The 26,793-nt window shown below is 54.1% G+C and overlaps 2 protein-coding genes and 1 long non-coding RNA gene across 6 annotated transcripts in view; 2 read left to right on the top strand and 1 right to left on the bottom strand.

Moving 5' to 3' along the window:
• Positions 1-18,595, top strand: part of TPCN1 (two pore segment channel 1) — a 63,974-nt gene extending 45,379 nt beyond the window's left edge. For all 3 annotated transcript variants that reach the window (XM_060121804.1, XM_060121802.1, XM_060121801.1), the window contains 15 exons: positions 470-533; positions 1,552-1,596; positions 3,978-4,034; positions 4,113-4,166; positions 5,304-5,376; positions 7,665-7,772; positions 8,811-8,882; positions 9,428-9,517; positions 10,886-11,001; positions 11,755-11,801; positions 12,359-12,427; positions 12,627-12,711; positions 13,864-14,003; positions 14,191-14,271; positions 15,912-18,595. In XM_060121804.1, coding sequence (XP_059977787.1) covers positions 470-533; positions 1,552-1,596; positions 3,978-4,034; positions 4,113-4,166; positions 5,304-5,376; positions 7,665-7,772; positions 8,811-8,882; positions 9,428-9,517; positions 10,886-11,001; positions 11,755-11,801; positions 12,359-12,427; positions 12,627-12,711; positions 13,864-14,003; positions 14,191-14,271; positions 15,912-16,031 — 1,221 coding nt within the window. In that variant the 3' untranslated portion in view covers positions 16,032-18,595. The remainder of the gene's footprint in view (positions 1-469; positions 534-1,551; positions 1,597-3,977; positions 4,035-4,112; positions 4,167-5,303; positions 5,377-7,664; positions 7,773-8,810; positions 8,883-9,427; positions 9,518-10,885; positions 11,002-11,754; positions 11,802-12,358; positions 12,428-12,626; positions 12,712-13,863; positions 14,004-14,190; positions 14,272-15,911) is intronic.
• Positions 18,596-18,820: 225 nt separating this feature from the next.
• Positions 18,821-26,793, bottom strand: part of SLC8B1 (solute carrier family 8 member B1) — a 30,888-nt gene continuing 22,915 nt past the window's right edge. For both annotated transcript variants that reach the window (XM_060121805.1, XM_060121806.1), the window contains exons 13-16: positions 25,191-25,344; positions 24,325-24,405; positions 23,114-23,178; positions 18,821-20,026 (exon numbers count right to left, since the gene is read on the bottom strand). In XM_060121805.1, coding sequence (XP_059977788.1) covers positions 19,829-20,026; positions 23,114-23,178; positions 24,325-24,405; positions 25,191-25,344 — 498 coding nt within the window. In that variant the 3' untranslated portion in view covers positions 18,821-19,828. The remainder of the gene's footprint in view (positions 20,027-23,113; positions 23,179-24,324; positions 24,406-25,190; positions 25,345-26,793) is intronic.
• LOC132504425 (uncharacterized) lies at positions 23,495-26,625 on the top strand. The gene is made up of 3 exons (XR_009534882.1): positions 23,495-24,433; positions 24,624-24,731; positions 25,211-26,625. It is a non-coding gene; the product is annotated as an uncharacterized LOC132504425 (long non-coding RNA).

Below are 26,793 nucleotides of genomic sequence, written 5' to 3'. Positions count from 1 at the left end.
AGGAGGCGCCCGGCTGTCCAGCTCTCTCCCTGCTGGGACATCTCAGCTCTCAGCTGGGCATTGTGCACTGGAGGGATAACAGGTGGCCCCTGGCCCTGCATCTGCCTGTCCATCTGCAATGCGATGTCCTGGTTAAAAGCACTGAATCTCAGACCCCATTAGTCAGCATGTGACATCAGGCAAGTTACGGAACCCTTCCAAGGCTTGTCTCACCTGGAAAGTGGGGTCATGAGAGTCCCTACCTACTGCATTATTTTCAGGATTCTATAAAAACAACGGCAGTGCATGGCACATTGAAGAGTTCAGCAAACGTTGGCTGGCTTTGTTGTTCTTTAGATCCCTGAGTGTTTTCATGGTTTCCCAAGTTAGCCAGGAGCGCAGGAAAGGGAAGCTGCATCCATGCCCCCAGGGCTGGGCTCTGGTCGCTGGTCCTAACGCCCTCTCTCCTATGGCCCTGTTCCTTGGCCAGGCAAAGAGAAATAGAGAGCACTGGTTTGATGAGCTTCCCAGGACAGCATTCCTCATCTTCAAAGGTAAGGTTGACCTGAATATGGCAGCTGGGGACGAATGGAGGTTTCCAGTGACCACAGATAAGCATTTAAAGAACATGTCCAGAGGGGGGTGTGTGTGTGTGTGTGTGTAAAAGAGACAGTGTGATTACCCCAGCAGGGAAATAGTGTTGGATTAGGAAGGAAATCAGTAACATAAAAACCAAACGAAAAATAATTTGTGGAATATTTATTTATTGAAGAAAATTGATACGAAGTCAAATAATTAGAAAAAAATGAAAGTCTCCCAGGCAGAGATAACCACAGTTAATTTTGTGATGTGTTTCCTTCTGGTTATTTTTCTGTGCATTTTAAAAACAGTAGTGGGGATTACATTATGTATTCTGTTCTGAAACCTGCCTTTTTACCTAATGATGGATTTTGACCTTCCTCCAGTGTCAGGATATATAGCTGGTGTATCTGATCCCTCACATAATGCTTGCATTGTATAAAATTGAAGATTTTAAAATCGGAGGGCCCCATATTATTTACCTAATAGTTTTCCCTGAATTTAATGCCAGTTTTGAAGTTCCACATGGGGTGTGGTTAGCTCACAGGGGTCTGGGCCATATGAACAAGAGTTAAAATGGTATGTCTTATTTTGTTATTTCTCCCACAGCTAGGACTTTGAGAAGCTGTTATTATTGTTCCATATTCTTCAGCGAGTTTTCCACTCCATTGGGATGATAGTTACTCAAGGGGATAAATAAACAGTGCCGGTTCTAGGCCAGGAGCAGACTTACAGTTTCAGCAGCGGCCAGCAAAGCATTGTTCTGCTCTGTCCCGGCTCCAGGTTGCTCAGCCTCTTCCCAGAGGGAATGTTGCCAGTGCAGTCTTGCCCAGGGGTCCGGGCACAAGCGTGGGTGTCCTTCTGAGAGCAGGCCCTTCCTTTTTCACCCCTGGGCATAAACACCCCGGTTGCTTACACGCATGATGTCTGTGGTAGGGGAACGTGTACTTGTACATGAAAATTTCACTGTTAACATGTCTTCTCTTCAAATAGGAATTAATATCCTTGTGAAGTCCAAGGCCTTCCAGTATTTCATGTGTAAGTGTGAAATATCACAGCTCTAGGTCCCTTTCCTCCTGAGTCTTAACTGCTCCGGAAGGTGGGGATACAAGGATAAATCCTGCAGTTATGATGTTGGCCGTTTATTACAGAAAATTCCAAGCATGTATAAAAGTGGAAGGATTGTAAAGAGCGTCCACGTACCTATCACCCAGCGTCAACAGTTATCATCTCATTGCCTGTCTTTCTTGTCTGTCCGATCCCCTCAGTCCAGCTCATCACCCCTTCTCTAGACCTGGTGTTTTTGGAAGCAGATTCCAGAACCACAGATTGTGGTTTGTTGATATGTCACTTCAGTCTGTTTTAATCTGTAGGTTTCTCCCCCAATCCGTTTTCTTCCTCTTGCAATATTTAGTTGAAGGAACAGGATTGTTTGTCCTTCCTTCTTGATTTTGCATGTTCCTCTGTTGCTTATTTACTGTAATTTGGTAGTCATAGCTAGAGCTGTGTTGTTCAGTGTGGCAGCCACCAGCCGTATATGGCTATGTAAATTTAGACCAACTAAAACTTAAAAATCCAGTTCCCGTCACAATAGCCGCAGTTCAAGCACTCAGTAACCATGTGTGGCTAATGATGACCAATTGGACAGCACAGATGCAGACATTTCTACTAATCTAGAGGCTTGATTGAATTCACTCTTTCTAAGGAGTGCTGGTTCCATTTAATGGGAAATGGTGTTTAGAGACCACAATCTGAGATGCTAGAGGTGCTCATTGCTTGGAGTTGGTTATTGTTTCCAGGCCTTTCCATGGACAGAGGTAGGATTTTGGATTTTTAAAAGATAAACTGTCTTGTGAGTTTATCCTGATATTCTTAATTCAAATTGTGGACTATAGGGGTTTTACCTAACTTCATCATTCTTTTTTTTCTTTTTCTTTTTTTAAAATTTAGTTGTTGTTATTTTTGGCTGTGTTGGGTCTTCGCTGTTGTGCACGGGCTTCCTCTAGTTGTGGCGAGCAGGGGCTACTCTTCGTTGCGGTGCGCGGGCTTCTCATTGTCGTGGCTTCTCGTTGCAGAGCACGGGCTCCAGGCACACGGTTGTGGCTCACGGGCTCTAGAGCGCAGGCTCAGTAGTTGTGGCGCACGGGCTTAGTTGCTCCATGGCATGTGGGATCTTCCCGGGCCAGGGATCGAACCTGTGTCCCCTGCACTGGCAGGTGGATTCTTAACCACCGCACCACCAGGGAAGCCCTCATCATTCTTTCACGTCTAAATTCCCAGGCTTAAAATCCTAGTTCCCAACAACACTGACACAGTCCCTCACTTGCTTTATCCCACAGTCCACACATAATAGTCTCCAAAAAACAATACCAACACAACCCTAATATATAATTGCTAGAAACACCACTCCAGGGATTCAGATGACTGTGTTTTAAATTCATCTGGAGTAGTTTTTCTCCATGTGGGTATGTCACCATCTACATTTCTTTATTTCATTTGAAAAAATATTTTTAGAGGTCACTTTTTACATTGAATTTTGCCTTATAATTATGTAAAATATGTATATGATTCCACGTCAGAGCTACAAAAGAAAGTATACTCAAGGAAGAATTGTTTCCATCCTGTCACCTCCCCCAGTGGGTAACTTTTATTGTAGTTTATCCTTCCATTTTTTAAAAAACTATAAGTAGATGCATATATGCATATTTCCCTGCCTTAAATAAACTAGCATAACTTACACACTTTTTTCAACCTTGCTTTTTTTTCAGTTAGCAATACATCCTAGAGACCACACCATATTAATATACAGAGATGTTCTTCATTCCTTTTTATAGCTGAGAGTACGCCATTTCATGAACGTGTCATAGTTTATTCATCCAGTCTCCTATTGATCGTTTAGGTTGTTTCTAGTTTCCTTGCTATCACTAATAGTTCCTCAGTGAATAGCTTTCGGTATACGTCATTTGTGTTTTTGCTAATGTCTCATTGGGATGGATCCCTAAAAGTAGGGTTGCTAGGTGAAAGGCCAAACACATATGCAATTTTGCTAACTAGTTTCTGCAGTCATTTAAAAACCAGATATCTCTAGGGGAAAACAAATGTTTTCAATACTCAAACCGTTTGTATATGGTCCATCTTTTACGCCAACTTGGAATAATCTGTAGGTTTTACTGAAACATCTTAACTGGTATCCCTGTAGTGACATAGAGGGTGATTTTTAGAAATCTGTAGCTATTTTCTAAGAGAAACTACTGGCTGATTTAGCTCATGGTAAAAGCATTAAGCAGGAAGTTATCTGTTACAAGCCCTGCTCTCTGCATATCTCTGAGCTGCCTGGAAACTAACCAGGGGCTGCAGCTGTGACCTGTAGATTTCCACACCCACCTGTGCTTTCTCTATTATGAGCCTGTCTGTTGCAGACTTGGTGGTGGCAGTCAACGGGGTCTGGATCCTTGTGGAGACCTTCATGCTGAAAGGTGAGCCTGGCTAGGGGACTGGCCTGTCCTGTGGGCACACCTGGCCCACCTCTTGAACTGCTGCCTCTCTTCTTACAGGTGGGAACTTCTTCTCCAAGCATGTGCCCTGGAGTTACCTCGTCTTTCTGACCAGTAAGTTTCTGACATGGCTTTGCTCAAGTGCTTGTCCTAACCACTGGCTGGAACTTCTTTTGGGGTTAAGATCTCATGGCTCTTCTCTAAAGCGGGGGAGCATGATGAGGGTGGAGCAGAAGTCGAGTCTGATTCTACCCATCCCTGTTTCAAACTCTTTGGTGATTGCCCACTGGCCTCCAGACCAAGTTCCCGTGTGGGCCCCTTCAGCCTCCCTCTCAGGCTTCATCTCTTGCCAGTACCACCACCCGCGCCCCACCTGCAGCCCCCCCGAACACATCCCGCTTCCCAGGGCCCCTGCCCTTTCCTACCTCTGGGCCTCTGCACAGGTGTCTTCCTCTCCCTGGCGCACTCATCCCCTCACCACACCTCACCGCTCTGCCTGACACCCCTCTCCCTTTATGTCTAAACATTAGACATAACTAATAACACTGTGTCCTAAGTTGTTTTCACTGTTCTTAAAAAGCATGACTTTTACTGCCTTGATCAGTGCCCTTTGGCTTTTTCTGTGGAGTTCAGAGTAGCATAGTGATTCAGTGCACAAACTCTGGGGTCAGAAAGACCTGGAATCTCTTCCCAACTGTGTCACTTGTGTGATCTGATGCCCCCTCCAGAGCTCCCTCTTCAGCCCCTTCTTTCATTATGTTCCAATGACACCAACCTACCTTCTGCCCCTCAAGCAGGCCAAGATCATATCCGGCTTGGCCCCTGATTTCTTTCAAATGTCACACTTTTCCCCCAGTCTCCTTCCCCCAGTCTAACATTATCAGTTTGCTCTCTTTCCCCTGAGTCTAGACTCTAAGCTCTGTGTTGTTCAGGGCTGGGCACCCAGCACCCAGTGCAACGCCTGGCACGGGAGAACGGCTTAGGAAATACCTATTGGATGGACAGACAATGCCTGCGGCCACTCCCAGGGAGTGGGAGCGAGTGCTTCTTGTTAGCGGGCGGCCCCGGTTGGCCAGCATCTGGGCCAGGCCCTGCCCTGGAGCCCACACTCTCTCAGGGGTGCGGGTGTGACGTGGGTGTCTGGAGGGCACGTGACCAGACCTCGGGAGAGTCTCGAGGAGGAAACGAGCCAGGCCAGGGGTGGCAGAGGCTGTGGCAGGGCCGCTGCTAACTGCGTCTTCCTGCTTACAGTTTACGGGGTGGAGCTGTTCCTGAAAGTAGCCGGCCTCGGCCCCGTTGAGTACTTGTCCTCCGGATGGAATCTGTGAGTAGAGAGCATGTTTCTCACGCACGTCAGAGACTCTAATGAAAGCCACAGGTCCTCTCCGTCCACACCCACTGCACAGTTTCAGAGGGAAGGTCCGAGGCTAGGTCAGGCCCCTGTCTCCTGGCAGAGTTCTGCCAGTGGCTCCAGGCCTCCCCAGGGTCAGGCCCTCATCTTACTCTCTCAGACCACCCCCGCCAGCCCCTCTCCTGGACACGGCCTCTTGGGGTCCTTAGGCCAGCTGGCTCTCTGTGAGTCACTTAACGCCACACCCCTCCCTGACAGCTAAGCTCTTTTCTCCTCCACGAAAACCATGACACCCGCAGAGAAGGAGGTGCTGCGGGTCCTGATGCTTGGTCAGCGTCAAGCTGGTGGCCCTTCTCCCTGTCCAGAGACCCCGAGAGGCGGCTCACTGCCCACGAACGTTAACTCACCCGTGAAATCGGGCTGCACTCACAAGGTCTTGGGTCGTGAGAGTAAAAACAAGTTAATAAGTAGAGAAGAGTCGGGCAGAGCAGTAGCGTGTGGGCATGCAGTTTGCAGGGCCTTAGTGTATCTGGGAGGAGAGGGTCTCTCTGTCCTGCTTTCCCTGTGGGACTCCCCTGTGGTCCTGCCCCACCCCTCAGTGCCTTCACCAGGGTCGCTGGTGTAACCCATGTCTGCCATGAGACCAGTGCGGGACCTTCAGGAGGGGTTTCTAGGCATTTTCTTTTTTTAATTAATTTTTGGCTGTGTTGGGTCTTCATTGCTGTGCACGGGCTTTCTCTAGTTGCGGCGAGCAGGGGCTACTCTTCATTGCTGTGCGAGGGCTTCTCATTGCCGTGGCTTCTCTTCTTGTGGAGCACAGGCTCTAGGCACACGGGCTTCAGTAGTTGTGGCACGCGGGCTCAGAAGTTGTGGTTCACGGGCTCTAGAGCGCAGGCTCAATAGTTGTGGCTCGCGGGCTCTAGAGCGCAGGCTCAGTAGTTGTGGCGCATGGGCTTAGTTGCTCCGCGGCATGTGGGATCTTCCCAGAACAGGGATCGAATCTATGTCCCCTGCATTGGCAGGCGGATTCTTATTTATTTATCTATCTGTCTATCTATTTATTTATTTATTATTTGGCTGTGTTGGGTCTTTGTTGCTGTGCTCGGGCTTTCTCTAGTTGCGGCGAGCTGGGGCTACTCTTCATTGCGGTGCATGGGCTTCTCATTGCGGTGGCTTCTCTTGTTGCAGAGCACCGGCTCTAGGCACGCAGGCTCAGTAGTTGTGGTTCGCGGGCTCTAGAGTGTAGGCTCAGTAGTTGTGGCTTGCAGGCTCTGGAGTGTAGGCTCAGTAGTTGTGGCTCGTGAGCTCTAGAGTGCAGGCTCAGTAGTTGTGGTGCACGGGCTCAGTAGTTGTGGCTTGTGGGCTCAGTTGTGGCTCACGGGCTCTAGAGCATGGGCTCCGTAGTCTTAGTTGCTCCGTGGCATGTGGGATATTCTCAGACCAGGACTCGAACCTGTGTCCCCTGCATTGGCAGGCGGATTCTTTTTTTTTTTTTAGATGTTGGGGGTAGGAGTTTATTAATTTATTTATTTTTACTGTGTTGGGTCTTCGTTTCTGTGCGAGGGCTTTCTCTAGTTGTGGCAAGCGGGGGCCACTCTTCATCGTGGTGTGTGGGCCTCTCACTCTCGCGGCCTCTCTTGTTGCAGAGCACAGGCTCCAGACGCACAGGCTCAGCAGTTGTGGCTCACAGGCCTAGTTGCTCTGCGGCATGTGGGATCTTCCCAGACCAGGGCTCGAACCTGTGTCCCCTGCATTAGCAGGCAGATTCTTAACCACTGCGCCACCAGGGAAGCCCAGCAGGCGGATTCTTTTTTTGTTGTTTTTTTTTTTTTGCGGTATGCAGGCCTCTCACTGTTGTGGCCTCTCCCATTGTGGAGCACAGGCTCCGGATGTGCAGGCTCAGCGGCCATGGCTCACGGGCCCAGCCGCTCTGCGGCATGTGGGATCTTCCTGGACCGGGGCACGAACCCGTGTCCCCTGAATCTGCAGGCAGACCCAGCAGGCGGATTCTTAACCACTGCGCCACCAGGGACGTCCATAGGCACGTCTGACCCCTGAGGTGTGTGCTGTGACTGGGGCCCGATAGCGGTAGGAAGCTGGCTGGCTGTGGGCCACTGCGGGGCCTGTGGCTGCCTTTGAGGTGGTTGGCGTGCGGGCTCCTTGGAAGGGAGTGCTGGGCACAGGGCCGAGGAGCCCCTGGCCGTCGTGAGGGAGGCTAGGGGTGGGCCGAACAGACCATGGCTTCTCCTCCTCCCTCTCAGGTTCGACTTCTTCGTCACAGCGTTCGCCTTCCTGGGACTGCTGGCTCTGGCCTTCAACATGGAGCCTTTTTATTTCATAGTGGTCCTGCGTCCCCTCCAGCTGCTGAGGTGACAGGGCAGGGCAGGGCTGGGGTTGGGAGTGGTGGGCAGGGGAGGGTGGGGAGAGCCTTGAGACTGGTCTGGGGAGTGACCAGGAGCCAGAAGGCTCACAGGCCTGGTGTCAGGGGTGGCGCGGCCCCTGCAGGAGCACCTAGTGTGGGTGGGGGGAGGGGGGGTGGTGGGAGCCTTGTCTCCACCTGGGCAGGTGTGCCCACCTCCTCACATCCTGGGACCAGTTGCCTCTGACTGTGGAAGAGAAACGTGGCTCAAGGCTCCAGTGAACTTGGCCTGTGCTGGCGTCGGCTGCAGCCACAGAAACACACGTGCTCAGAGTCATCAACCAGAGAGCCTCGGCCTCTGAGGGTCCAGAGGGACTTTCGAGCCCCTACCGCAGCCAGCCGCGACTGTCTGGCACAGCCCCTTGTCAAGAAAAACCCTCACTTGCTCTCAGCTTCCCCCAGGGACCACCGTAGGAAACCAGCACGAATTTGTGGAGATCCGTGGACGGTGTCCCTTACTAGTTAGAGATCTCTGTGTGTCCTCAGAAGGCTGGTTTTCCTCTAGAATATCCAGCTGCGATCCTATTCACGTCCATCGCCCCCTCCCGTCCTGCCCAGGAGGAGAGGTGGAGGTGAGGGACAGGGCGCCCCTTCCTTACCTGGAGGAGCTGCCGCACTGCAGGCTCCTCTGCAGGCGCGGCCTTCTCCCCTCCCAGGGTTGCCGCAGCGTCCCGGGCAAGGCCCCGCCCCGCCCCTGGCCTCCGGGCTTCATCCGGGAGCTGTGTGGCCGCCGCGCCTGCTCACGAGAGTCTTGCCCTGCCTCCTTCCAGGGCAGGGCCCGTCCAGCCGCGATGTCCTGGCGCCCCCGCTGCCCCTGCCCAGGGTGCGAGTCGCCCGAGCTGAGTGCCCGGCTGGCGGCTCTGGGGAAAGTAGGCTCTCAGGTGGTGGAGGGGCCCCGGGCCTGCCGCGCCCCACCTGGTGCTGTGGACGGAGGGGCTGCGGCCACGCCCAGCAGCCGTAAGTGACCCGGCCCGCTTCCCTCACTCAGGTTGTTTAAACTGAAGAAGCGTTACCGCAACGTGCTGGACACCATGTTTGAACTGCTGCCCCGGATGGCCAGGTAGTGCCCTGCCTCTTGGCCCCCAGGGCCAGGCGTCCTGAGGCTTGTGCCCCCTCGGGGTGGGCAGCTGGGTGGTCTCGGGGGGAGGGGGAGGGGGAGTCCCCAAAAGGACGAAAATCGAGGGCCTGACAGGGTCAGATCTCTTCAAGGAGACCGAGACCTTGACCACCACAGGTCTCCCTGGTTCCACGTTTCTCCACTGACCTGTCTGAAATATTTAGTAGGGAGGGCAGGGAGCTGTCAACTCACTTACCGCCTGTGTCTATGTTCACAGGTAAGGGTCACCTGTGAGTCTACCTTCACAGGTAAGGGGTGAATTGCTGGTAGAGGGGCGTCTGGTAATAGAGTCCTGATTCGAGCCGTTTTCTACCCCAGACCTGGATCCGAGGCCCCTCCCCTGCAGGCACTGTCCAGCTGGTGCACCTGGCTAGGGGCATGCGTCTCCATCAGTCAGCTCAGGGGTCTGAGGATGCCGGGGCCGCCGGGCGAGCTGCTCTCTCCCGCCGGCCCTCCATCACGCTGTCTCTTCTGACCCTCCTCCCTAGCCTGGGCCTCACCCTGCTCACCTTCTACTACTCCTTCGCCATCGTGGGCATGGAATTCTTCTGTGGGATCCTCTACCCTAACTGCTGCAAGTGAGTACGCAGCGGGGCCCCCAGCCCCAGGCAGCCTGCGTTTCTGGAGGAGCCCAGCCAGGACTGGAACGCTGACCTCTGATCCCTCAGGGGCCCACCTCCCCAGGCCACAGCACCCTTTGAAGCCCTGAGAATCACTTTGCTTTGCTTCCAGGGCTTATTAGTTCAGTGCAGCAGCTAAGGGAGGGGGCCTGGAAGCAGAGGGTCCTCTCTGAGGTGAGGATGTCTGAGCAAGTTTCCCTGTCCCCCAGGCAGGGTCTAGGAGCCACTCTCCAGCCAGGTCTCCATCAGCTTACCCTTCGGGCTGGGCGCCGGCGGCTCCTCCAGGACCGGGAGCAGCCTGGGGCCCGAGGCCGCAGTCCCACAGCTTCCTCCTGCTTCTCCCCGGGGGTGACTGGGGACCTGGGCAGACACATCAGCTAGGGGTGGCCTGCTAGGATGAGGGCAGACACATGCGGGAAGGTCTCTGGGGCAGGGATAGAGAGCGGGGGACACAGCCTCCCTTGATCACTCCCGTGATCCGTGTGCTCTGCCATTCATTCTCCATCCAGTGTTCTCTTAAAATTGGTCCTTATGGTTTCAAGCACTGATAAAGAAAGTTCTCAGAGACACTGGTAGCCGTTTTGAGCGTCAGGCTAAGCTGAGAACCAGAGCCTGTAGCAGTGGGTCACAAACCTTAGGGCACATGAGAATCCTCAGGGCCGCTGCTTAAAAGGGCAAACTCCAGACCCCACCCTGCGTGTCCGACACAGGCCAGAGGCTCAGGACTCTGCCTTGGGAACAAGCTCCCTGGGGGCCCGAGGACCAGGCTTGTCAAAACATCCCCGTGAATTACAGCAGATCAGCCGTAGGAGGTTGGCAGGAAAGTAGCAAACAAGCTCTCAGAACAGGGGCAACCGATTAGAACAGAACAGAACACTCCAGCCAGGTGCTGGGGAAAGCCCGAGGAGGGGAGGACCCTTCTCGAGGGCTGCCGTTGGCACCCGGCCTCCAGGGCAGATCCCAGACTGGTGGGGGCAGGGGGCTGGGGGTGGTGTTCGAGGAGGCACTGCCTTTGTCTCCCCTCCCAGAGCGCCGGGCTCTGGCAGCTGAGAGCAAGAAGGCCTGGCTGGCGGCAGAGAAATGCCAAGTGAAGGTGGAATGGGGGGCAAGTCTGGGCGTTCCCACCAGCACCCTGGGGACTCCCCTTGAGACAGGAAGACAGGCAAGGGAGCTGGGGGCTCGGCAGGAAACCAGGCTGGGCCAAGAGGGGTGGTCCTCAGTCAGACCTTGGTTTGCTTAAACTTTCTGTACTTCGTTGAGGTGACCAGTTATCTTGTGACCTTCCCACTCAACCCTCTGTCCCCCCGCCCCGTCTCCCCCGGCCAGTACGAGCACAGTGGCAGACGCCTACCGCTGGCTCAATCACACCGTGGACAACAGGACCGTGGTGGAGGAAGGCTACTACTATCTCAACAACTTTGACAACATCCTGAACAGCTTTGGTGAGTGCGGAAAGCCCAGGCGGGCCGTGCCCTGGGTACTGCCTTGGTCACCGCAGGTCCCAGGTGGGGCGGAGCAGAGCTGCCCGAGGCCTCCCCATCCCGAGCCGTTTGCCATACTTTCTCGAGTCCTCTCTGGCCCCAGTGGAGCCTGTGGTTTGCCCAGCCTTGGGGTACAGTCCAGGCCAGACCCCAGGGCTTGTTTCCTGTTACCTTTTCAGCATCAGGGGAGCAGCAGAGCTTCATGCTTGGCTGGGAGATGGGTGCAGCCCGATGCTAGGGAACCAGCCCCCTTGTCACAGCTCCACAGTTGCAGGGTGGGACCTGGCCACACCAGCCAGCCACAGTGTCCCGCATTACCCAGGCCAGGCCCGGCCCACACAGCTCTGCTCCTGGCTTCCATGGAGAGGCCGGGAGGCCAGACACAGCTTCTCAAGAGGAAGGGATCCCCTCACGACATCCCAGATCTACACCAAGGAAGGTCCGGGGACTCTTTCCCCAGTATCTCCACCCCGGTCCATCACGAGCTGCTGAGGCCAAAGAGGCACCCTTCTGGGGACCAAAAGGCCAAGATGGCAGCACCCCCTGTGGGGTGGACGCTCAGGAAGCGCCGTGGCTGCTCTCTCGGGAGCTCACAGGCCACCCCGGCAGACAAGTGCGTGGTACCCAGGATAGGTGGAGAGAGGCCGCTTGACACTCACTTTGCAAAAGCAGGTCTGATCAAGATGCTTTCTGTTTCTCCCTTCCCTTTGGCAGTGACCTTGTTTGAGCTCACAGTTGTCAACAACTGGTACATCATCATGGTAAGGACCTCCGTCAGCTTCTGGGGGCATCTTCCCACCATTCTCTGAGGCCAGCTCCCGTCTCCCCTCACGCAGCCTGGGGCGCATTGCTCTCCCCGTCCCCCGCAGGGGCAGGGTTCTGCAGGGACACCACGGTATGGCCTGAATCCCAAGAGCCTCCCCGTCCGCACTTGCTGGACGTGGCCTTTGTGCCTGCTTTCCACACACCCCCCAGCAGCCAGGAGAGGCCAGTCAGCCTCTGGGTCTCTGTCCTGCTCCCACCACTGTGAGGGAGACTTTTCAATCAAGAAACAGTGTGGCAAGTGTGGCTGGTTGGTGGTTTTTTTCCATTCCTTAAACTCTTCCAAAGTTTGGCCGTTTCAGTCCTGGGGGGAGTGTCCAGGCCTTAGGAGCTCAGAGGGATTTTTAGACCCAAGGGAGCAAGGTCCCCCTCCTTCGTCTTCCACAACCGATCAGGAAGGGTCTGTAGAGAGCAGGGGCCACGGAGAAGCCTGCGTAGACAGCGACCCGGCCCCACCCCAGGAGCTCGCTCACTCCCTGCTTCCCTCTGTCTCCAGGAAGGCGTCACCTCGCAGACCTCCCACTGGAGCCGCCTCTACTTCATGACCTTCTACATCGTGACCATGGTAGGTCCAGGGACACAGAATGCCCTCCACCCTCCTCCATCCTCCAAGCCTCCAGCTGCCCCTGCTTATCGGGCAGCAGCTCAGGGAGGAGGGGGCCGGGGACACGTCTGACCGGGCTCTGTCGGCTCTGGGGCCCCGCAGCAGCTCACGCTCCCCTCATTCCTCTCTCTTTCTGCTCGTCCTCTCCATGCCTGGCCAGGTGGTGATGACTATCATCGTCGCCTTCATTCTCGAAGCCTTCGTCTTCCGCATGAACTACAGCCGCAAGAACCGGGACTCAGAAGGTCTGTGCAAGTGGCTGGAGCAGGGGCGTTTGCCGCTTATCTGTCTGTCTGTCTGTCCGTCCAGTCTTTTGGCAATTCAGCTTACTGATCTGGCTTAGCTTTCTTTCTTTTTCCCCTCAATTTTATTTATTTTTGGCCGCGTTGGGTCTTTGTTGTTGCGCGCGGGCTCTCTGTAGTTGTGGCGAGCGGGGGCTACTCTTCCTTGCGGTGCGCGGGCTTCTCATTGCCGTGGCTCCTCTTGTTGTGGAGCACAGGCTCCAGGCACATGGGCTTCAGGAGTTGTGGCTCGCGGGCTCTAGAGCGCAGGCTCGGTAGTTGTGGCGCACGGGCTTAGTTGCTCCGTGGCATGTGGGATCTTCCCGGACCGGGGCTCGAACCCATGTCCCCTGCATTGGCAGGCAGATTCTTAACCACTGTGCCACCACCCAAGTCCTGGCTTAGCATTCTTGATCTCTTATTTGCATTGATTTTTCAAATACTAAATGACAGAAAAATGCACGTGATCTCATTTAAAAAATCAGAACAGTACAGCCCGCAGATCAAGAAAAATCACAGGCTGATTGTGACCCCAGCAGCCCTCTGTCCCGCCTTCCTCATCTCCCCGACTGTTCATCCTTAGCTGTTCCCCCTTTTAGTTGTCGTCTCCACATTTCTAAACCCCGTGTTTGTCCTCTGGCTCTTGATTTAAACGGTGTAAATACCGTTGACCACAGAGCCTAATACTACTGCCTTCTGCAGCTTGCGACCCCTTGTCTCCCTTTTCCCAGAGTGCATCGCTTTCTGCCTAATGATCCTTCATTCTTGCCAGATTCTCCATCAGAACTGCCACATCCCTGTTCCTACTTGTTTCCAAATCTCTGTCCTCTCAGACTACCTGATCATTTTCTTTTTGCTCGGAGACTCCCTCCTGAAACCCTCTGTCCCCTGTAAGCTGGTGACCTGACCAGTGCTCCTGACAGCCCCATCAAAGGGAGGGGATGGGGAGGGACGTGAGTTCCAGATGGTGGGGGGAGGTGGTCGTGCTGAGCCAGAGTTTTGCTGGGAGAGGGAACATTAAGGCCCCCATAGGGCGCAGGGAGGATGGCTAAACCAAGCCAGACGGGGGGCTCTGAGTCCCAGGCTCCTTCCCCCTGCCACCCTCCCGTCCTGCAGTTGACGGCGGTATCACCCTTGAGAAGGAAATCTCCAAAGATGAGCTGATTGCTGTCCTGAAGCTCTACCAGGAGGCCTGGGGAGCCGCCTCTGACATCGCCCAGTTGCTCAAGATCCTCTCCCAGATGGAGAGATACGAGGTGGGGAGCGACAGGGCCTCGTCCCACGGAGGGAGCGGGTTGTGGCTTAGTGCAAACACTCCCCCGCTGTCCATCCCCTCAAGTTTTGGTGACACTTTTGGGGGGGCACCGTTGCAGAAGCCAGAAGAGGGGGTGAGGCCGGGCGCCAGGACCTTGTGGTCCCTGCAGCCTTTCTGTTCTTCTCTAGCAAAATACCTTGGTGTTTCTGGGACGGAGATCGAGGACCAAAAGCGACCTGAGCCTAAAGATGTACCAAGAGGAGATTCAGGTAGGAGCAGCCCGGCCGCGCTGCCCAGATCCTCCTGTCTGGGCGTGGTCCTCCCGCTGCTGAGCAGAGGCCACTCTCTGGTCCCCATCTTGATGTGTGGGGAGCTTAGTGGGGCGCTGTGGGATTATCTGTTGGGACCACTACCAGTGGACCACTGCTCGGGTCGGCGGCGGGGTGGGGGGGCTTCAGGGCTCAGCCTTGAACCCTTGAAGCATTCCCCAACATAGGCAGCCACCCTGTCCACTCTTCCACATATGTCACTGACCTCATCTCATTCTCCTCCTCTGAGCCAGAACAGCAAAGGAAACGCGTACAGCGGGAGACGTTCCAGGCAGAGCAGGGAGCTTGGGGGGCCCTGGCGAGCTGGCCTGGACCGGTCTCTTCAAAGAGGATGGTCCTTCCCACATCCAGCCAGACGTTGCCCGATAGGAACAAGGGCCTGCTGCGCCTGGCTCTCTTGGGGTTTTTGATTGTTTTTGTTTTCTAATTTAAGAGAAGGGAAAAGTCAGATATTTTTCTTGCGAACTCTCCCCGTCTTCCCACGTTGGCTGCTAAGTGAAAGAGCTTGCGAAGCACCCCGTGGGCTGGCGCTCTGCAGCCCAGACAGAGCCATGGACTGCGGGCCACCCATCCGCCCAGGCTCCCAGCTCCCTCGCCAGCCACTGTGACTATGCTGTTTTCAGGCTGGAAACCCTTGTTTCCCTGGGACAGTGATGACCAGGGTCCGAGCCCAAAAGGCCGGGAGGCCGCAGTCCCCTGAAGCGACTCGCACCTTATCTGTAAAAACACAAGGGGTCTGGGCGAAGACCTGGCGAATCACTGCACTCAGAGTCACAGAGACGAGGAATCAACATGAGCTCTGGTGTCATAAAACCCGGGTTTGATCCCAGGCTCCGTGACCTTGGGCAGGTCACGCAGCCCATCCCCATCTATGAGAGGGGGACGGTCCCTGCCTCATGAAGCAGAGGAGGGGACGGCACTAGACACGCTGCCGGGCCGTCCACTCCTGGCCTCAGTCTCCCCCTCTGTGGAATGAGGGGGCACAGAACTAGGCCATCTCTCTAATTTTTTAAGCTCTAAAGTTCTGTGGCTCAGACTCTTTAAAAACATAGGGTTTATATTTAAATTTTCTCAATTACCTGAATACGTCTGTCCCTGAAAATGTCGGATGATATAATGATAATAGTCTTAGGCGGGTGAGCTCTCACAGCCGTTCTGGAGGGCAGCAAAGCAACCGGGGAGTTGGGAGATGCACTCAAGCTTCATACAACTTTATACAACTTCTGAGCTTCGGGTTTCCTGGGTGTAAAATGAGGACACCCAGCTCAAAAGGGGTAACACAGGGGGTTGGCGAGGGGGTGGGGGGCATACATCCCTTTGTGAACCACACAGATCATGTCCACAAGTAAAGGGTGATTATTACTACCTGGGCCTCGCTGAAAGCAGGCACACTTGACAAGGAGGTTTGCAAATCTCTAGTTAAAAAGGGAAAGGTTGCATCATCATTTTTCTATTTAGGGTCCTATTCAGAATTCCCAGCAGGTCTGGGAGGGTCACAGCACTGCCCAGCCTGGGTGACCCCGTTAGGCTGGGGGGCAGGGCTGGGGCCCGCTCAGCACCCTGTCTGCTCTCTGCCTTAGGAGTGGTATGAGGAACACGCCCGGAAGCAGGAGCAGCAGCAACGACAGCTCAGCGGCCGTGTGGTCCCCACCACCCCGCAGCCTCCAGGCAGCCGCCAGCGCTCCCAGACCATCACCTAAGCCCAGCCTGCAAAAGCCATCTCTTCTATGCAATAACACAATAGTATTATTTTACTACGATGTATCAGAATAATGTGTGTATATGTTTTATATATATATACATACATTCATAAATATGCAAATATTTATATATAGGAAAAAGGAAAGACAGGCAGACAAGCTGAGGTTTGGTTTGTACCCACCTTGCCCTGTTAACCCCAGAAGTCAGTTTCATTTTGGGGGGATCAGGCCACTAGGAGCTCTTCTTAACATGGAAAGCTCCAGAAGGCCCCTTCACAAGAGCACTTGAATGGCTTCTGCCGATCTCTGCAGGGCTTGCCTTCAGCGTGGGCCAGCGTCCCTAGGCCAGATCCATACGTCTTCCTGATGCTGCCTTCAGATTCCCGCCCAGGCTGACAGCTAGCTTCCCCACTAACCTGCCTGTGGCCCACATCCTGGGCTGTCTGTGTTCTGCTTTAGGGACAAAACCACTTAGGAAGGAAAGAACCCACATCCTTGGGTTGGTATGTCTCTAGATATAATAATGAAATTGGGCGTTCCCTTGGGGGACCAGTACCCAGCACCTACTGGAACGAGTGATCCAGGGCTGTGGTTATTCCGTATAGTCAGATCTCAGCCAGTGCCAGGAGGCGAGAGAGGCCGTATCCCAGCTCCATGAGCCTTCTCACCTACCCTTCTTTTGGTTTCAACCCTTGTTGCTGAAAATCCTCCTAAGATGGCCTTTGGAATCACAGCCCAGTAGGAGGAGGAAGACGGGCAAGAGGCCAGGCCGATGGCTACCACCCAGACCAGGTCCTGAAATGGGCTTTCTCCTTAAACCCCTTTTCCTTGGGATCGTCCTGTTTAAGCAAAAGACATTTTGGTTAATTCAGGATTCTGCTAAAGACAACAGCAGATCCTTTCACGTGTGTGCATTTGCTGGAGACGGGAACAAAGAGCACAGAGGCTCACCTCAGGCTGTCCACGGCCGCCCTGCGGCTGAACCCGTGGTCTCCTTGGCCGGCTCCCCCCTCACCTTGAGCAGTCGCCCTCCGTGGACCTGACTGAGGTAGGGCTGGGGACGCGGCTCACCCCGAGGTTTCCACTCCCCGGAGTAGGTTCAGGTGGCCTGTCAGTTTCCTGAGTTCCCCAGGGACCTTGGGAGCGTTCTCTGAGATCAGGATGCAGTAGGGGCTTGAGCCCATGGCAGGCTGTCGGCGTTGGCAGCTCCGGTGAGCGGGGGTGGCAGCGGCAGAAACAAGCAGGGTCAGAGCAGAGGAGCCTCGGCTCAGCTCTCCTGGGCGGTGAGCCTATCTCAGTGCAGGCAGCAGAGGTGGCAGAGGCAGGGACGAAAGGGGCGGGGGCGGAGGGGGCAGGGGAAGCGGCCTGCACTGGGCATCCTGCCCCAACCCCCGCTTTCCAGCTGCCTCCACTGCCTCCGTGACTTAGGGAGGCGGGTGGGCAAACTCCCCCTCGCCACATCCTCTTCCCAGCCGGGCAGGGCCTGATCCCGGGGTGTGCTACCCCATCCCCACAGCCAAGTCTTCTCGACTGTGGCCTTGGACGGGCTGGTCCCATGGCCAGCACCACACAGCTCTGCCCCTCACTAGGGGAGAAGTGGTGGACGTTTCTGTTTTTAAAGCACAGCCCTTTAGGGAAACAATGAATCACTGAGAACCACTGAGATTCCCCAAGGGAATCGGGAGACAGACGTCCTCTTTTCTCTCTGGAGGGCCACGGGCCATCGTAGGCAGCTCGGCACCGAGCCCCAGGCCAGAACCCCTTCCCCGCTCCGCTCCGGAGAAGTAACTTTGCATATTCGGGTGCCTTTCAGCTTTTGTTTATTGAAACGGGCATTCTGGAAGCAGGAGTCAAGGGGCGGCTTCCAGAGGAGGGCGTGAGTCCCCCGACCTCAGCATCTGCCCCCAGGAGGCTGAAACCTGGGAGGGGCACCAGGGAAACTGAGCGCAGCCCCCCAGCCCCCAGGGTGAAGGCTGGTACCTGGAAGAGTGGGATCTAGTCCAGGCCTCCCAACCCCATCCTGTGAAAGGCCCTGGTGTCAGCCAGGGACGGGATGAAGCCAAGTGGAGCAGTGCTGGCGCACCAGACTCCCGCCACTGGTGGGCACCCTCATTACTGAGGCTGAGGACAGCTGCCCCCTCGGGGTCACTGGGGGCCTCCTCAAGTTGACCCTCCGACTTGTACACAGGCCATCGAGCAGGGAGCGGGTGTCACCCAGCGCTGTGAGCTCTGGGGACCCAGGACATCCAGCTCGGATGCCCTCTCACCTCCCATGTCAGCTGACCGCCACCAAGGTGAGATGCGCTGACTGGGTCTGGGTCACACCACCTGTCAGTGTCTGTGATGGCCCTGGGCCCCTGCCCCGCTTTCGGGGGGACACCATCTGGCCCCTCCTCCTTGCTTCCCTCCCCCAACCCAGCCTTACTCCACACCACGTGACAATCATTTTGTACAGACAGAGGGGGCGACGCTGTAAGGTTTTTGTACAATGGGGATTTGTTACCTGGAAAACCCACCGCGTCTCCGGATTTCTGGCGTATTAATAAAAGAGCCTCTGCTTTGTACACGCGGCTGCTGCCTCGTGACTTCCACCAGGCACCATTCGGTGGCTTCTGAGATCGTGGGGAACAGGGAGAGGACCCATCCATGCCCATTCCTGACCCCACCTCAGCCCCACCCCTAGACGTGCCGCCAAGTCCAGATCCGTCAGGGCCAAGCGCCTTCGGCCCTGGAACCGACCACTTGTCAGCCTGACCCAGGTTAGGAAGAACCAGTAACAGCCGGCTGTATGTTGTTTTCTGTTTACTTGAAACATTTAATAATTTTTTCATTGGAAAAAAAGACAACTGAGTCCCTTTACTGCCGGCATAAGGCATTGAGCAAACAGAAGTGCTGCTTATTGAAAAGGCGGGTCACTGGCTGACAGCAGGAAGGCGCCCGGGAGCGTTCATCACCCTCCCAGGAGCTCGCAGGCAAAGCAGCCCCAGCCCAGGGCTCCCCCTGAGGTAGGCACAGGGCACAGTCAAACTGACTCCTGTTCTGCGTCTGGGGCAACCTCTGAAGCCAGCAGACAGTTCTAGAGGCAGCCTAGAGCTGTGCCGTCCGACATGGCAGCCACTCGTGGGCCAGTGCCACTGGCTGCTATCTTGAAGTGATACATATTATCATTAATTTCACCTTTTTCTTTTGGCTTTATTAACTTGGCGACTAGAAGATTCAAAATTAGGTACATGTCTCACATTCTATTTCTGTTGGACAGCGCAGCTCTAGAACTCAGCCCGCATCGGCCCGAGGCCCACAGCACACAAGCTGTTCTATCTGCCAGGTTCGAGTCACCCTGACTCCCTAAACACGGGTTTGGCAGCCCTGAGAGAAGCAGCAGGAAGGCGACAGGGCGTGACTGTGGGGAGGGGCCTGGGCCTCCACAACTGTCTCCAGCCCTGAACTCTTTGGGGTCTTCCAGCCTGGAAGGCACCCAGGCATCCCCTTCGCCCCAGACCCCAACTTTCAAGAGGCTCTGGAGATAACGCAAGGAAGTCTACCTGCTGCCTGGAACTCTGTCCACAGGGAAGCCCAGCCTCCGCAGCCCCAGAAACAAGGCTTAGCTGACCTAACTGCACACAGCGGCGACTGGGAAGCTTTAGCAGAGAGCACAGCCCCACGAGCGCACACCCCGTTCACGGTCTCGGCCTTGGCCACGCTCGCCTGAGCGGGTTCGAACGAAGAAACTTCATCCTCCATCTCACCGCCTGCAGCGACACCTCCCGACCACCAGGCGGACCCCGACACAGCTTCACTCACACAGTTTTCAAGTGAATCACTCCAAACTCGGTGAGCAGGGCCACCAGGAGGAAGGTCAAGTACAAGAGAAGCAGGCAGCAGCCGTAAACTCTGTTCAGCTGGAAGCACTGCAGTGGGACCGAGACCAGGGAACAGACGAGGCTGAGGCCTAGGGTGCCAGCCAAGACCCACACCAACAGTCCATCAGGCTCCAGCTGCGGGGAACACGGGGAGAGAGGCTGGGTCACTGCAGCCGACAGTCCAACTGAGGTGTGAGGGCCCCTCGTTAGGGGCCAGGGAGGGACTTCTGGCCTGCCCAGTGGGATGGCATCCCGCACCTTGAAGTTCAATGTTTTTAAGCCACCTGGTATGTGGTAATTTGTTATGGCAGCCCCAGGGAACTAATTCATATAGGTTATATATATATATGTAGATACGTATGTATATATAAAAATACGCATATATATGTATACATATATATATTACATGCAGTCGTTGAAAAATTCTCCAGCAACACAGAAGAATAAAAGGCAATGAAATTGTCCTCTTCCTACTTCTCTCCCTTTCAGATTTAGTTAGCATCTATCTAACATATATGGAAGACTTAACCCTAGGTGCTATGCTAGGTATATTACACCCACCTTAGCTACCAGTCCACAGTGAGGAAACCAGTACAGCCGACCCTTGAACAGCACTGGTTTGAACTGCATGGGTCCGCTTATATGCAGACTTTTTTCAACAACTATAGTACTTGTATTTTCACTTCACGATCTTTAAATTAAGCGTGGGGGGGGGAGTTGGTGTTGAATTAGAGATCACAGTACGTGGAATCGAAAGAGCTAGGGTTTGAGTCGTGACTCTATGCAAACTCTTTCGGCATCCTGTCCCCCGTCAGTCATTTATCAGTTCCTTTGCTTTTGAGGCAGAGATAGCAGTACTCAGATTTGCGACTGTGTCAGGGACTCAGCACCTCTAATTCCCATGTCGTTCAAGGGTCAGCTGTAGTACGTGACAGAGCCCAAGTCCGAAGTCCAAGCTCATACCCTACCCTGTCTCCCCATACAGTGATACGTGTACCCACAGATGTGTGGGTACACGTGTGCACATACAGGCCTGTCCATCCATTCTGAAACCACAAATGGGACCATACAATAGGTACGTGTGTTTAAGAGCAACCTGTTTTTCAGCCAACCATACGCCACGGACATCCTTCTATGATGACCTCTCACGATGCCCTATGTCTTATGCAATTAAAAGCAGGATCACAAAGGCAGCGGAATGCAGACAGACAGACACACCCCCACACACGCATTCCACAAGGAGCCAGAGAAAAGAAGTAGGGCCCTCAGGGGGCCGACCCCTAAAGCCTCATTATCAGGAGCCGCTTGAAAATCGAGAAGGAAAGGAACCTATTAAACCCCTGAAGAGCATAAACAAAATTTGCAGACAGAGGGTGTTTACCCCTTAGAAAAGCAAACTTTTCAAGCGTAAGTAGCTATTTGCTTATGGGCGTGGCCACTGTGAAAGGCCGCCCTGCTGCCAGTTAATTACAAGTCAGCCGCAAGAATCTGTTCAACAACTAGCTGCCTCTTGGAGAAAGAGGTGGGCGACTTTGTTCCCATTAACGATGCCATCATTCAGCTGCACATTCCAAGTGCTTCCACGCGATTAGCCTTAAAACCAGCCCCTGGGCCACATCCCCTCCCCGTCTCCATCCTTCTCTGGTTTGGCCTCTGAATCCAAGTCCTTGGGAATGCAAAGCTGGGGCCCGAATCTAGGTTGACTCTGCCTTGCACGGGGTGCTGCTGGCCCTGCGCACCATTTCCAAAGAGAAAAGTTCACTTAGGAATCTCGATTTCTTCTCTAGAAATGCTGGATTATCTGGCCACAGGAGGCCCACCTGAGTCACCCACAAGATTTGGTTACCTGCCCTGAAGTAGTGTTTGAGTTTTCAACCTTGTTGGAAACCTGTTTCCAAGTGTCCTAACCTTCATCGGTCCCCAGGGAGCATGTTTAAAATGCAGGTTTCCAGCCCCCAGCCCCTGGAATGCCTGGGTCAGGAGGTCTCACGCGCTCCCAGGAAATTCCTGGGTGCCCTTGAACCCACAGAAACTCTGCTGCTCAGTGCATTTCAGAACTTCTCCAAATCTATGGAGATCCCCCCTTTCTGGGCTGTTGCCAACATTCTCTCTCACCCCAGGCAGTGGTGGGATAAGGTGTTCAGCCTGGCCCGTACCTCATGTCTGCTTATCCAGGAAGCTTGTGGTGGTGGTGGTGGTGGTGGTGGTGGTGGTGGTGGGGGGGGGGGGGGGCATCAACCCCATTTCACAGGTGAGGAAACTGAGGCTCAAAGATCCTCAGAGTCCTGATTCATTCAAAGTCACATAGCAAGAGACTTCAGTGATGAGACCAAGACCCCAATCCTGGGCCTTCCCGCCCCTTTCCCTCAAAGCTACATCTTAATTACTCTGTGACCTTGCAAGGAATACCTTTTTTAACCCCATATGCAAAATGTTTTTAAGATATTCTACACATCAGACATGTCGCAAATGTAGACAAGTCCTCTCCCCAGTAAGTGTCATCTACTGAGATGTGAATGGTCTCCGGTCCAGAGAAGGGAGGGGGAAGAGGAGGACCGGGAGGAGGGGGAGGAGGAGGGAGAGGGAGGAGGGAGGGAGGAGGGGGGAGGAGGGGGGAAAGGGAGGGGGATGAGGAGGGAGGGGGGATGAGGAGGGAGGGGGGATGAGGAGGGAGGGGGAGGAGGGGGAGGAGGAGGGAGAGGGAGGAGGAGGGAGAGGGAGGAGGGAGGAAGGAGAGGGAGGAGGGGGAAAAGGGAGGGGAAGAGGAGGGAGAGGGAGGGAGGAGGGGGTGGGGGAGGAGGGAGGGAGGAGGGGGTGGGGGAGGAGGGAGGGAGGAGGGGGTGGGGGAGGAGGGAGGGAGGAGGGGGAGGGGAGGAGGGAGGGAGGAGGGGGAGGGGAGGGGAGGGGGAAAAGGGAGGGGGATGAGGAAGGAGGGGGAGGAGGGGGAGGAGGAGGGAGGGGGAGGGAGGGAGGAGGGGGAGGAGGGAGAAAGGAGGAGGAAAAGGGAGGGGGAGGAGGAGGGAGAGGGAGGGAGGGGAGAGGAGGGGGGAGGAAGGGGAGGAGGAGGGGGAAAAGGGAGGGGGATGAGGAGGGAGGGGGAGGAGAGGGGATGAGGAGGGAGGGGGAGGAGGAGGAGAGGGGAGGAGGAGGGAGGGGGAGGAGAGGGGAGGAGGAGAAGAGAGCTTTATGAGGAGGCCCCTGCAGAAGCATCTGGCCACTCACCTCCACCGCCACGTGGCCCCTGGAGATCTGCAGCAGGCAGCCCAGCCCCACGCCCACCAGGATATCTGCAGCCCAGCTCAGGAAGTTTGCCAGAACATAACGCCGCATAACCCCGACCACACAGCCCACTGGCTTTCTTTCTGACCTCTGGCTGTGCTCCCCCCTCTCCCCAAAAGCCACCCTACCTGCGGAGACCTTATCCAGTTTTAGCGCCTCTAAGAGAGTCTCCAGTGCACATTTTGCCTCAGTCTGTAAGGATCGCAGGAGGTGACAGAAACGCTTGGTACCTGGTAAGATGGAGAAATGGGATGCGAGGCGAAGTGACCACCCACGGTCCACTGGGGAGACTGGTGACGGAGCATGTCTCGGGGCCACCTCTAGGGGTTGTTCAGGGGACACTGCTCCAGCCAGGGCTCCGTCCTTCCCACCCCAACCTGGCTTTAGCGCTGTGGTCAGGAGAAGCCACAGCCCTAAAGCCAGGAGCGGGTCACAGTGAGCACCGGGAGGGACAGACAGCAGGAAACGTGCTGCACACAGGTCACACGCTGGCGTGCGGCAGCGCTGAAACCGGCACCCAAGACTGTCGAGATTCAAAGCCCTGTCTTTTTCACAGCCCCAGGCAGCCTGACCCTGCCTTTTCTATATAGACCAAGGGGTGGCAAATTAAAGCCTGCAGGACAATCCGGCCCAAGGCCTGCTTTTATTAATGAAGTTATATTGGGACCCAGTCACGCCCATTTGTTTATGTATTGCCCATGGCTGTTTTCACATTACAACAGCAGAGTTGAGGAGCTGCAAAAGAGATCCTATGGTCCACAAAATCTAACATATGTACTCTCTGGCCCTTTAAGAAAAAGTTTGCCAACCCTGACATCTACAGACCATGACATCTGTAAGCAAGAGGGAGGGGTCTTCCACAAGCTTAGTGCGTGGGCACCTACTAATAATACCTCTGCCCTAACAAGACGAATGTCTGCCATCACTGCTGTTTGCCAGGTGCAAAGCACTTCTGTCACCTCATTCAATCCTTATAACAACCTATGAGATCAGTCCTCTCAATATCCCCATCTTTACAGATGAAGAAGCTGAGGCTCAAGCAGATGCATCACCTGCCCCAGGTGCTCCAGTGAAAGCCAATCTGGGGTGGGGGGGGGCGTGGAGCACACCCTCGGCTCCCAGCACTGAGGGCAGGGCGGTCCCAGAAAGGATACTGAAGATGATGCCACCAAAACAGGCCGAGAACGCCATCCGCGGGTAGCCCTGGCGGGCCAGCGTGAGATCTGAGAAGACATCTGTGTGGAAACACGAGAAGGCCTTGAGGTGTGCAGGGCTTCCCCTAGCCCTCCTTGTTCATTCACTCCTTCATTCTACCCACAGTCATTCAGTCAACAAACACTGATGAAGGTCTGCCTGGCTCTGGCACTAGCTGGCTGGGTGCTATGGGAGGCCACATCATCCCGTAAGACACAATTCCCTTCTTAATTCCTTCTACCTGCCTCTTTTCCACCAGGGGCAACTCTGAGGGTGTGACATGCCACCACCAATCTTTCACCCATGTCCCGTCTGCTGCTAGCACACACAGTACCTCGGGGCAAATGAGGAAAAGGGGCCCAAAAAGGTGAGTGGAAGGAGAGCTAGACTTTGGGCCCCCTGATCCCTTGTCAGGATGCTCTTGGGCAGTGTACAACCTGAGCAGCCCTACTTGGCAGCTCTAGCTAGAGAAGGATATCTGTATGTATGAGCGAATGCCTACCCATGTCGCACACCCACGGACACATTCCTCCTGGTTGGCTGCAATGAGCTCCATGTCCTGCCTGAAGTCTGGGGAGCCACTGAGTGTCCATGCATCAGAGAGTGGGGAAGAGGCTGGGGGCTTCTACAGAGCCTCCCGGCTCAGGTACATTCCGGGCCATCCCATCCAGATGCCCAATGATGGTCACTCCAAAATGACGGGCACTGACCACCTGCTGAGGGCAGATGCACTGGACGCCCCTACCCACATGCAATTCTGTCTGGAGGAGCAAAAAGCAGTGAGGTAGCTGTGCTCATTCTAGAAGCCCACCCGGCCCCAAGTCACCTCCAATGCTGTTCCCCCAGGCCAGCAGCGTGAGCCCGAGGACAGTGTTGCTCAGCCGGAAGACCACACCCAGGGACCGTAAGACGTTCACCACCTCCGTGGCAGCTGCGTTGATCCACAGGGCGCTGGTCAGGAAGCCCAGGAAAGCAAAGAGCTGGGGGAGGGGGCAGGGACACAGCCTTAGTTCCTCAGCTATAAAATGGGACAATAACAGTACCTACTCCGTGAGGTTGTCATGAGCATAAAATGAGTTAGTAGATGCAAAGCAGTTAGAGCCTGACATATATTACGTGCTCAATAAAATGCTAGATCAATATTACCATTTTGTCAAAAAGGAGTTCACCATAGCTTTCATCAGATTTCTAGTCTATGGACCAAATGCCATCTCATCACCAGAAAAAGAAACTCCATACCCGTGATCAGTCACTTCCCAGCCCACCCAACCTTCCTCCCAGCCCCTGGCAATCACTCCCCTATTTTCTGTCTCTCTGGATTCGCTTATTCTAGACATGTCATAGAAATGGCCTCACACAATATGTGGTCCTTTGTGACTGGCCTCTTTCACTCAGCATCATGTTTTCAAGGTGCATCCACCTTGGGACATGTGTCAGTACTTCAAAGACTAGTAAGAAACACTGCCTAAGACCATTTCTCTAAATAATCAATTGGCTGAAAATTCAACTTCCTTTGGGCTGGTACATCCATTCAGAGTTTCTGAAAATAGAAACTAGAATTTTTAAAAGCGATAATTAGGAAAAAAAAAGAAAAAAATTAAGTAAACTTCTGAGGAAAAGGTCTCTGGACAAACTACCTAAAATTTTTTTAACATCCTGCAGAGGTGAGAGAATGGGAAAAAAACACCCCCAAAGACCAAACAACTCCATCACTGGAATGTGATTATTAGGAACCCAGGTGCTTCCTAGTTAGGATGGTGGAAAAGAGTCTGGTAGGTCTTTAAAAAGGTAAACATACAGTTCACATTTGACCCAGCAGTTCTACTTACTCCCAGGAATACACCCAAGAGAAATGAAAGAATTATTTCTACAGAAAAAAATTTAAAGCAATGGTCATGGCAGCATTATTCATAGTATCTAAAAAGTGGGAAAAAACCCCAGGGTCCATTAATGGATGAATCGATAAACAAAATATGCTATATCTGTATAATCGAATAGTATTCAACCATGAAAAGGAATGAAGTACTGATACATGTTACAACATGGATAAACCTTGAAAACATTTTGCTAAGGGAAAGAGGGCAGTCATAAAAGACCACATATTGTATGATTCCATGTATGTGAAATATATAGAACAGGAAAATCTAGAGAGGCAGACAGCAGACTCGTGGTGGCCAGGGGATGGTGGGGAGGATGGGGAGTGACTGCTACTGGGAACAGGGTTTCTTTTTGGGGTGATGAAAATGCTCTCAAATTGTGGTGATGGTTGCACAACTCTCTGAATATAATGAACACCATTAAATTGTATACCTCAAACGGGTGACTTGTATGGTGTATGAATTATAGCGCAATAAAATAAAGCTGTTACCAAACGAAGTGGACCCTGAACAGTAACAAAACTCCTTAAAAGTGGCTTTAAAGACCTGTCA

This window comes from Lagenorhynchus albirostris, chromosome 14, assembly GCF_949774975.1.
Source record: "Lagenorhynchus albirostris chromosome 14, mLagAlb1.1, whole genome shotgun sequence".
NCBI classification, from domain to species: Eukaryota; Metazoa; Chordata; class Mammalia; order Artiodactyla; family Delphinidae; genus Lagenorhynchus; species Lagenorhynchus albirostris.
Note: the sequence above shows the minus strand (reverse complement) of the source record. Positions and strands in the feature narration are given on the sequence as shown.